Source organism: Micropterus dolomieu, linkage group LG08, assembly GCF_021292245.1.
Source record: "Micropterus dolomieu isolate WLL.071019.BEF.003 ecotype Adirondacks linkage group LG08, ASM2129224v1, whole genome shotgun sequence".
NCBI classification, from domain to species: domain Eukaryota; kingdom Metazoa; phylum Chordata; class Actinopteri; order Centrarchiformes; family Centrarchidae; genus Micropterus; species Micropterus dolomieu.
Genome location: NC_060157.1, coordinates 9,133,898 through 9,144,917, shown reverse-complemented (window position 1 = coordinate 9,144,917; position 11,020 = coordinate 9,133,898). Strand labels below are relative to the sequence as shown.

The window sequence follows — 11,020 nt, the reverse complement described above, 5'->3', positions numbered from 1 at the left end:
GAAGTATAAAGTACTGTAAAAATGAAATACTCAAGTAAAGTTTACGCACCTTTATATCAGTGCTTCAAAAAATGAACCAGAATGTATTGTGTTAACTGGGTGGAGACTGAGTGAAGGATTAAGATAACGGTACTCACCTGAGTTCTTCCCTCTCCTTCTGCCATTCCTGAAAAACTTGTTTAGACTCTGGGTCCCGATGTGTCTAGGATAATGAAGAAGACACCACTATGAACAAATCAAAGTCTACTGTTCTAAAATAAAGCCTAAAATTTACATGAGCAAAGAATAATCTAATCCTCAATTCAAAGGTGAGAACACACATTTTGTCTTCTTTGGTCTGAACCAGAGTGGAAAAGTTGTTTTTATTGCATTTTTGTGCTTCATTCATTCAGTCCCAAACTGCTCGATTACAACTAGAGCTTACATGAACCCAAACAGCTAGGTAACTGGAACTTTATTTGCCATCAAACTGTCATCATACCAGTTAAGAACTCAATGACAAATAGCTGGAAACAAGTACCAGTGCAGACTGAGGTTTGCTGTAAAAACAATAGGGTAAAAGCTCCTGCATTCCAGGAATGAACTTCTCACCTGTAGGCGCTCCATCAGGCCGGTTAAAGCCTGCAGCCAAGTGAGGGTCAGACCAAACCGGTCTGTGCTCACCATTTTGGTTTCGTGCTCCAGCTCAGGTACTATGGCTGCTGTACGCCAGCCATGTCGCAACATCAGGTCCTAACCCAACAAGTGAAATTGCTTTGGTTAAACTGTAGCCTGTAAAGTGATTTATTGTAGTATCGTAATTGTAGGATCCTTGGGAAGATGGGAAATTCTCATTCAAGTTTGCATGCAGTATCTTTATTTAAGACAGAAGCAGTACAAAACTACTGGGGAAATGTTAGGCGCAGCAAATGTTTTCGTTTCTGAGGTATACAATAACCAACCAGCCCTCTCAGACCACATATTAACTTATGTTTGCTTAACTATAAACTCTGCAGGAACTTGGTTTATTCACCATTCTGGATGTCTTCATTTTATGAGTGAATCAGTGGCTTGTAGTGGGCCAAAATATGTTTATGAAGCATTCAGGTGGCAGTGCCTCAAGTCAAAATATATTCAGATACTCTTCTGCACACAGATGGAAACAGCTAGCGCCCCAACTATAACCATTTTAAATCTAATTTAAAACTGCTGCTCCCTTGTGCCATTGATGAATTGGTTTCTCTACTGCACTTTTATTTCTTTTATTGAATTTGGGGCATCTTCTTACTCCAGTGTAACTGTATTTCTAGTCTATTATGCATACTTTGTTTATTTTGTTGTTTTATCTCATTCAATCTATTTGTTTAAAATTTCACTTGCTTTTATTTAGCTTTTTATTGTGTTAATAAGTGCTGCTGTAATGCACATCTTCTGCTTAGGTTACTGTGTTTAGAAGTTGCTATACAAATAAAGTTGCCTTGCCTTCCTTGCTGATTGTGTGTTTAATTAGCAAGTATTTCAAAATAGTACTTAAACAATATGTCTTTTTTAATGTTTTCATATTTACTTTACACAGTAACCCATTCCATTAATTTTACTGTTTTAAACAACATAAGGTTGTCTGTACTGCCATCTGGTGTTTGACATGTTCACTGTGTGGCTGTCTCTGGCTCCAACCAAATGCCACATTGCCATTTCCAGAATTGCAATACATGGAGACAGTGGAGATTCTACATCTGTGTTTGTATGTGTCACTTACAGCCAAGTCACTATAAAGATGGTCTCCAAAGTACAGAACCTTTGAACCTCGCCAGCCCGTCAGTCTGAGAAAGTCAAACAGGTTTCCCTGAAACACAAAAGAAAACCACAAACCACAGTTTGTTAAGACAAAAAAAAAAATGCCACAAGTAAAAACGTGTAGCATTTACAACATGTAAAACTCAGCTATTAAATAGAGAGAGAAATGGGCCTAAGAGGACCAGGAGCAACTCAAACATAAGGAAACATTTCAGAGAGGTCAGACAGTAGCCTAAAGTAATACAGACCTGTTTGTAGATCTGTCCTTTGTCCAAACTCTTTATCTTTTCCCACTGAAGGTCTCCATTACCATCCAACCGTCTGAAAGGTCTGTAAGAGTAACAGTGTTTAAGGACAGTTCATAGATTTCTCTTAGAAACAAGAAACTGAAGTCAAGTCCATGTGATTGTTTAGCTGTACTAGGTTTTCAGAGCATTAGATGATCGATGCTCTGTTCACAGATTTCCCCCAAATATTTACTCACTTGATACAGTCCGTGAAGAAGTGAGGTTTGTCTGCCTGCACTATGACAACATCAAAGAAGTCTCTCCAGTTTTTTCCCACCATGTGCGTCATTCCTTTATCCCTGCGCACGTGGAGAAAAACAGATTCATACAGAACTGTTCACCGTCATTATGAGTCAGAGAGGACTCATGAAGAGATGAGCCACGGACAGAGAACACTTACACAAAGCTGAAGGGACTGTTGGTAATGAGGAAGAGTTTCTTTCCATGACTGACCAATCGATGCAGAACAGCATCAGTCTCTTCTCCCCTGAGAATGAACTTATCTATGAAGAGAAAGACAGCTCAGTAGCACAAAGTGTAACTGTAATATTGTTTTAGGTGCAGCAATGTGCTGACTTGATACAAAAACAAGAAAAGGACTTCTCACCAAGATCTTCCATGACCCATTTGTACATGTAGCCTTTGAGGTGAACCATGCCAATTGCTTCCTGAGGATTAAATAAGGCAACAGATCTGTTATTCAACAATTTCTTGGTAGTCTCACTCACTTGATCTAGCATGAGTTATTTTCTGCTAAAAGACAGCTCTGAACTACAGTCACTCAGAAAGAAATGGTCTATTATATGAAAATGCTTAGTTTGCATGTTTTTTTATCAAAGCAGATATTATAGTGACATAGCAGACACGCTGTAGTGCCCAGTAACTGGAAACCCTAACACCCCAGGAGCACGAGGAAAAAGTTATTCTGTTTTGTTCTACCCATGAGAGTGCACTGCATACTACCACTGAGCTCAGCAGATTCCTGAGCCTCCAGCTGAAGAATGACAGCATGTGGAAAGAGTCAAATACACTAGGACAGTATGATTCTCCGTATGAGCTCCAGGGTGAGGCCACAACCAAAAACACTGGGTGTAACATCTAATACTGTGAGAATCTGGGGGGCATTCTCACCGAGACATCCTTGAAGAGGTGAACTGGATCATAGTCGATGTCGTTGGTGATGAAAAAATCATTTGCCCCTGCCAAGAGAGTCATCTCAGGAATGGAGAAGATGTCCATGAATTGCTTTACCTTTGGTCCCTGTGAAAACACATTTTAATGCTTAATTTATCTTTGCTTTTTCATGAGGGATGCAGTAAATGTTTGTGAAACTTAAAAATCATTGTACCTCTTTGGTCTTTTGTACAACTTTGTAATCACATTTGGAACAATTTTCACTAAAAGTACTACCCATTAAGAGGCTACCCTGAAAACTATTTTGGAGACTGTTTCAAGGACAATTAGAAGACGGAGAGGTGTACTTCCTGCTGCAGGAAGACACTTAAAAAACCTGACGGACCGAAAACTATTTGAACCTGAATCAAAACAACAGTCCAAATTGCTCCTAATTAGCCAACAGGTCAGATTAATATTTGTGACTGTCAGACTCAATACTGACTGAGTGCAGCTTCTAATTCGTTGCAACCAAAAAACAAATGATTTTGTCAGGTCACAGAGTTTTTGTGGTCAGCTTTTTAGGGACTGGAACACAGCCTTCCAGCTGATTCATGACGACAATGGAACAAATACGATTACAAAATTCAGCATCAGGGCTTTATGTAATAGTAAAGCCACGCAAAGCCAGACACTTGAAATATCTGAGGACAGTAACAGATTTAATCCTGAAGTACATCCCTATTTGAGAGTGACTGGATGAGATTATGACAGATGTGTTGAGCCCACAAAGATAAGAAGAGCTTTCCCATCTGTGCCAAACCAAACACATATTTCACAGAGAAGAACATATCGGAATGCTGAGTGCAATAACTGTAATAAATAAATCTCAGGCTGTTTTCTGCAGCTAAAATAATTACAAACATTCAAAGCCAGCTGAGCTGAAGTATCTGATATACATTATCCAATTGTATTCGTATTACTACTATAATTACTCCTCCTCACCTTTCCATAGAAGCCACTGTCCTGCTGCAGGGGGATATGGTAAGTCCCTCCATAGAGCTGAAGGACCTCCTCGTCTGGCACTGGCATCAGTCCCCTGGGAACATCAAACATAAATGAATGAGCTTAAAAACACATGGAACATTAGACGTTACATATAGATGAGTTTGTCTTCAGAAACAGGGATGTAGATAAGAAAATAAAAAATGATCATTAAATTGCATGTCAGTATGGCCTGAAAGTTTTACTAATATTTGCAACATTGCAACATACACACAGCATCAACCGTTCTTACCGATATACTGTTCCTGGCTGAATGTAATGGAAGGCATCTATCTTCATCAGAAGACCCTACAGGCGGGGTGGAAGAGTTTCAGTTGTAATTATCCAAACAGGAAAAGTAAACATTTCTCTTCCTGCCATGTGACATTTTCGATTTAAAAGAATTAACCTTTTGGATGTCATAGTGAAGCCCCCGAGCAGCAAAGTTGGGGATGTAATCATACTTGCGGATGCCTTCAGGATACTGTCAAGCAGGAGGACAAAATGGATAAATCACCCTGAATCTAAAAGCAGTTGTAATGCCAATATAATTAATGCAACTACTGTAAAACACACCTTAAAGTGTTCAATTAGGAAGTCTCTTGCTTTATTGTAGATCATTGTGTTGAGCGCATTTGAGTACAGAGCCAGCGTGTAGTCATAGTCAAAGCCGTAAATGTCCACTTCAGCCAGGTTGACCTCATTGTTAGCGTAGATGGTGGAGGAGTTGAGGAGGTTACACGCACCTGGTGGAATCAATTCTGAGAGCAGATGGGGAAACTCAGTCATATGCAGATCAGATAAGACATCAATGACTAAGCAAGATAAGGAAGCAAAACACAAGTCACAGTTTTGTGGGTGTAACCACGCATTCTTTGGGGGTGGGCTGAGGGGTCGTATAACCCCCAATGCTGTAAAAATACCAATCTGTCCTCCTTTTATGAACCATGGGATCTGTCTCTTGTTATGTCCTATTTATTTTCTATTTATTTCTGTTTGCTAAAGGTCCAGTGTGTAATACTTCTGAGCATCTATCAACAGAAATGCAATGTAAGATCCATAACTATGTTTTCAGTGGTGTATAAAGGCCTTACATAATAAACCATTATGTTTTTATTACTTCAGAATTTTAATCTGGATAACCACAGGTCCCCCTTTCCATGGACGTCGACACGTTGCACCGTCATGTTTCTACAGCAGCCCAAAAAAGACAAACAGCGGTACAGAGTGCAATTTGTCACTACGTTCTTCTTGTTCTGGTAGAATTCAGGCGGTGTAGACACTCATCACTACGTTGAATACGTACATTCAAAGAACAAGAAAGTAGATGTTGGCAAATAGATTTTGCATCGGAGCAATATTTTCAACCATTAGATGTTGGATGAGAATATAAGAAATAATATTCACTTAAATCAACATGTTGTTTGGTTAGCTCAGTTAGTAAAGCGCAGGAATCGTAATCCAAGGGTTGAGTGTTTGATCCCACCTTGGGACCACTTTTTTTTTTCCTCTCTTCAACAAATGGATTCTGCAGCAAATGTTTCTCAGATCACGGCATGTGTTGCAGTGTTTGATCCTCATCCATCAACCCAACGGACCCTTCTTCATTTCCCCAGCAACCAATTCATCCAAAATAAATATCAATAAATCAATATTTTATTCAAACATCCTGATGAAGCACATAAGAATAATGACAATATCAGCATATCTTAAAATGAATCCAATTTCGACGTCACCGCTGTGTTGTGATAATAACAATAACAGACATTAATAGGCCACTTTACTTAAAACTTTAAATGTTTCTGACATTTGTTTCAATATTGAGTAATGCAGTATGATAATCAAATGTATTTCTGCATCAGTGTGGGGCAAAGGAAACAACTAAAACGACCCAGACTGTAGGCCTAGACACTCACAGATTCTTTGTAACATGAGATTCAACTGTTTTCTCGCTCATACGTGGCCGTTAAATAAACAGAAAATATAAAACGGCCAAACGTTAGATGACACATGGTGTAACGTTACGTTACCATGACAGCAGCGGGGCAGAAATTACTTTGCTGTCTAGACAAAGTGTGCCAGGATACTTTCGCTTCATGTGTTCATGCTGCTTCACGTATTCATGGACAGCAGTTGTGCTGCAGTGAAGCTCGCGGAGTGAGCACCACGTTGTTGAGTGCCTGACTGAAATACTCCCAATAATGGACTGTTCACACTCTTGGCTTACATTTCCATGTTATCGGTCAGTGGCCAAGTCACAATATGTATATATGGTTTAACTGAAAAATTAAATAAATTTTATTTCTTAATTTATCTACCTAAAGAAACCTCATTTCTTGACTAGCTGCTCTCTGCTGTCTCAGAGGAGACGACTTTTGTGCTGTGTCCGCCACCGTAGCTGTCCTATGCTCTTTGAAAGGGTCGGGGGCAGTTGTAGACTGGAAAGTTGGTTACAATTCATAACCCTCACCACTAGGTGCCGCTAAATCTTACACACCTTTAAGGAAAATATGTGTGTGACAAACTAACCAATTGAGGCAGAGGTAAACCACCAACTCCCGTGGTCTGCCAGGTAAAATTATTGTTTTTGTCAAAAGGAGTCTGGTGGCTTTGAAGACAGCATAGATGGACAATAACTGCCACAGTTCCCAGTAGGACAGGACTGCATGTACACTGTTCCTTATACACTATTTACCTAGCTAAATAGCATGATAATATTATGGCAAATAAATATAGAAAAAGAAGCAGAGTATTCAATGTATGTGATCAGTAAACAGTAAGCAACTGACCAAAACGAAGTGGCAGACACCATCTGGGAGAAATCAGACTATTCATTTAAATGTGAATTCAAATACAAATTCAATGTAATCGTCAAAAATATGTTCTCAATGTGCATATTTCCACATATAAATATCACAGAATTGTGGACAATGCATTTCTTTTTTTTAATTCTTGTGGAGGGCTCTCATTTGGACCTCAAATGTCTATGTCATGGTTTCACCCTTGCACAGTTTTGATTTGGCCATTCACAATGTCTGACTCATGCTATAATGTAATAAAAGAAAATCTTATTTATTATGAAACGTGCTGTATGACAACAGAACGGAAAGACGTAGCTCCTCTGCTGGTGTCGATTTAGTGAGGTTGGCAAGCGCATCGGAGGTTGTGTAACGTGTACTTCCAGAATGTCAACTGACTTGACACTGAACTAAGTCAGTCCAAAAAGAACATTTTGTATAGTCCTTACAAAATAGTGTGTGTTTTTAATATATAAAATTTAATTAATTGCTGAATGGGAGCATAACATTCATTACCTGTTGTAATAGAGGCTCTTTTCATCTACTTTATCAGTTTTGCTGGCAACTATTTTGATAAGTACAACAGTCACACAGCAAACACATGGGCACAGATTAAACAAACAATCTGTTCCTGAGAGGGTCTCTAAAACCCTGACTGGAATATGTGCAGAGGCCCGTGTTACTAACGATCTAAAGAAAAAAGTGGGCCATGGCCTTCTGTCCTGGGACAGTTCAATGAGGGCTGCAGCTGGGCAGCAGACATGTATGTAACAACCCTGAGGCCAGTTTCCCTCCAACCACTCTACTACTGGAAGTGCTTCTCTTTCTATACTGAGTCGCATTTCAAAAGATTAGGTCTATGCAATGGTCAATGAGAGAGGGCATGACCACCTTTAATTAAAATCCATTATGTTGAGAATCCATGCTTTGCTTTGGCAGAGTCAATTTTACACATTAAAAAAGAAACAAGCTACATATCTAGTGGTGGACCGTAACTAAGTACAAGTATGCAAGTATTGCACTTATAACTACTATGTATAAGTACGTGTACTTTACTTGAGTATTTCCATTTTATGCTACTTCTACTCCACCAAATTTCAGAGGCAAAAAACTGAGCGTTTTACTTCGCACTTATCTGACAGCTATAACCCAGATTAAGATTGTGCACAAAACAACATCTGATCTGTTTATAAATCATGAAGCACCGTTAAAAATGAAACACTCAAATTAGTTTCACCTCGACAAGTTGCAGCAATAAAATGCCTTTTTATTGTTGATGTTAATGCATCAGTGATTATAATCATATATCATAATACTGTAGGGGGCATTATACTGAATGAGTGAGTATTTTTGATATTGAAAGTTCATTTTGATTAGCAAGTTTACTTAAGGCTTAAGACATATTGTTACTTATCTTGTTATCTGCTTGTTACTGAATTCTAATACTTATTACAGCATGTATCCTTACAGTTTACATTATAGACTGTCTCTTGGTTCTCTGCACAGCATATCACTTAATTTTTCTTATCTTTATTCTTTGTTTTGTAGCTTTTGTTGCTTTTATCACACAAATTTGTTTTAATCTGAACTGCACAAATAGTATGGCACTTGATGTCTGTAACGGTCTGTGTAGTGTGTTTTTACTGGGTTTATTTTTCAAGTTTGCGTTCAAGATGCCTGCCTTGCTGCAACAAGAATTTCCTCTTGGGGGACATCAAAGCTCTGACCTGGCAAAAAGTGATCTTCAAGTCTTCCTCCCCTTCCCCCCTTTAACAACACAGTTGAAAGTAGGGCTGGGCCATGTGGACAGAACAACGTCTGAAAAGTAAACATCTAACGTTAGTACATAATATTGCAAACGGTTTTGCAATAGTATGTACCAACTAAACAAACTGACTCAATTTAACTCAATGCTGTCATACATTTTGATCAAGTCTCAAATAAAATTCCAATACTTTGCATGCTTGATTTTGCGGGAAGCTGCTCTGCCCTACCCTAAACTAAGATTTCTTCACCATTAGCTACAAGGCAATGTTAATGCTGCTAACATTAGGGGCGCTGTAAATAGAGGGACTGTAGAAGAACAAAGTTAGCTTCTTAACTTGTCGTTTGATTTAAAAACAGCATGCACGTGCTTGAAACGTTATCCTAAAATGCGTTTGGCATGGAGGAGTCAGCCGCATTAGTGCAATCTGTCCGAGCTTGGCTAAGTTACTTTGAAAGAGGATAACTGTTTAACACAAAATGTCCTCACTATCGGCTAAACGTCGCTGGTGCTGGGAACAGAGAGCCACGATGCTAAATAGGGGGGAACTTGGGGTACAATGAGGGGACCCTCTGCTTACCGTGAACCAGCCGTTTCATGTCATTGTAACGAGCCCACAGGAAGGACCTCTGGTCCACTGGAGCTGCGTTGGACGTGTATAACCGTCTTCTCACACCAGTAACACCGGGAGCTCCCACGGGCTCCTTGAGTCGCTTATCTCCCGTCGTGCATTTGTGAGGAGGCTCGCTGGGTGTTGGCACGTCGCCACTCGGCCTGTCTGAGTCTGAAACGCAACTTTGTTCTTTTGTCTTTTCGTGGCCCTGCTTTCTTTCCCCAGACACCCTGCATGAGGTAGAGAGTCTGTTTACTTTGGGGGATCGCGTAAGAGGGGGAGTCCTGTTTCCTGTAGTCCACAGTGCACGGGTTAATGCTGTGCCCACTGTCTTAAGAGACATGTTTACAGCTGGAATGTGCACACGCCTAAAAACTGCTGCCTCTGCAAGCTCGTAGATGAAAACATCCCTTCGCCTTCAACATAGCCACGCCCCTGTGGTTGGAAGGGGAGGATCGGTAGTCCCTGCAGCCAATCATAACCATAGTCCTGACTGTTTCTATGGTCAAAACAACCACCCATTCACATCGGACAAAATGTAATTTCAAAATGCAATCAGGACCTTCCTTTGTACACTGAAGGAGAATGTCTAAACACACATTATTTAGTTGAAATGACATTATAAGCAGTGGTGAAAGTGAGTATTCAGATAAAGTAGCAGTTTAAAAATACTCCATTACAAGTAAAACGCATGCATTAGAAATATTGAAAAGTTTGTTAGTAAAGTATGTTAGCAAAATGTAACAGAAGTAAAAAGAGAAATTGCCCCTGTGCGTGCTATACTATCACGTTTGTAGTCGGTCAAGATGGAGCTAATTTTGTAAAGTAGCCTAACTAACGTTAGTCTCTAAAGCTGTAATGTAAATGTAATGGAGTAAAAAGAACAGGCTTTGCATACCTAGTTAACACTTGGCCAACACGATTTTAAGCCCGATATGCAAGTAATCGAGTAATTCGCCAAAAGTGTGGGCGGCTGTGATCAGGGGCAAATCAGCGATCGATTGGCGGAGGACAATGTTCATGTGTGAACTACTCAACAAAGACAGCTATAAATCCATCCATCTATCCATTATCTCCAACCGCTTTATCCGTGCAGGTTCGCGGGGGGCTGGAGCCAATCCCAGCCGACACTGGGCGACAGGCTGGTTACACGCTGGAAGTCGCCAGACCATAGACTGACAAAGGCCCCGACGTGTCCCATGCTAAATATCTGGAGCCGTCGCCGACTCGACATCCAACCAATGGGAGCAGGCAGCTGGCAGAGCAGGCATCTACTTTTTCCACTATAAAACATTTTTTCCACTCCACTCCAACTCTCTCACAGACAATTCTAGCTGCCCGCCTGTGCTAATCCATTCTTTCACCCATATTCTTTGTATAATGTTTATCATTATAATAATAAACAACTCGTTTCCGGTGTGGTTTCTCGTCATTTCCCGTGTCACTTTTCACGTGTTTTCTTGACAAAACGTGGTTTGGGGACCAGTCGTTGTCAGCTCCTGACCCCCAGCTGCTGTAGTGTGAACACCCCCAACGAATTGAAGACTCCCATTACAAGACTGCAAGTCTTATAGTCTAAACAGCACTGCACTATGCATTACATGTAGTGGAGTAGATGTGAGAA

General features: G+C 40.1%; 1 protein-coding gene across 1 annotated transcript in view; it reads right to left on the bottom strand.

The window, feature by feature from the left end:
* Positions 1–9,851, bottom strand: part of nt5dc2 (5'-nucleotidase domain containing 2) — a 12,506-nt gene extending 2,655 nt beyond the window's left edge. Inside the window, exons 1-13 of the mRNA XM_046055336.1 lie at positions 9,364–9,851; positions 4,797–4,981; positions 4,630–4,704; positions 4,474–4,529; positions 4,182–4,275; positions 3,195–3,323; positions 2,671–2,731; positions 2,464–2,566; positions 2,261–2,362; positions 2,025–2,106; positions 1,739–1,825; positions 592–732; positions 138–202 (exon numbers count right to left, since the gene is read on the bottom strand). Coding sequence (XP_045911292.1) covers positions 138–202; positions 592–732; positions 1,739–1,825; positions 2,025–2,106; positions 2,261–2,362; positions 2,464–2,566; positions 2,671–2,731; positions 3,195–3,323; positions 4,182–4,275; positions 4,474–4,529; positions 4,630–4,704; positions 4,797–4,981; positions 9,364–9,739 — 1,556 coding nt within the window. The 5' untranslated portion in view covers positions 9,740–9,851. The remainder of the gene's footprint in view (positions 1–137; positions 203–591; positions 733–1,738; positions 1,826–2,024; positions 2,107–2,260; positions 2,363–2,463; positions 2,567–2,670; positions 2,732–3,194; positions 3,324–4,181; positions 4,276–4,473; positions 4,530–4,629; positions 4,705–4,796; positions 4,982–9,363) is intronic.
* Positions 9,852–11,020: the final 1,169 nt, after the last annotated feature.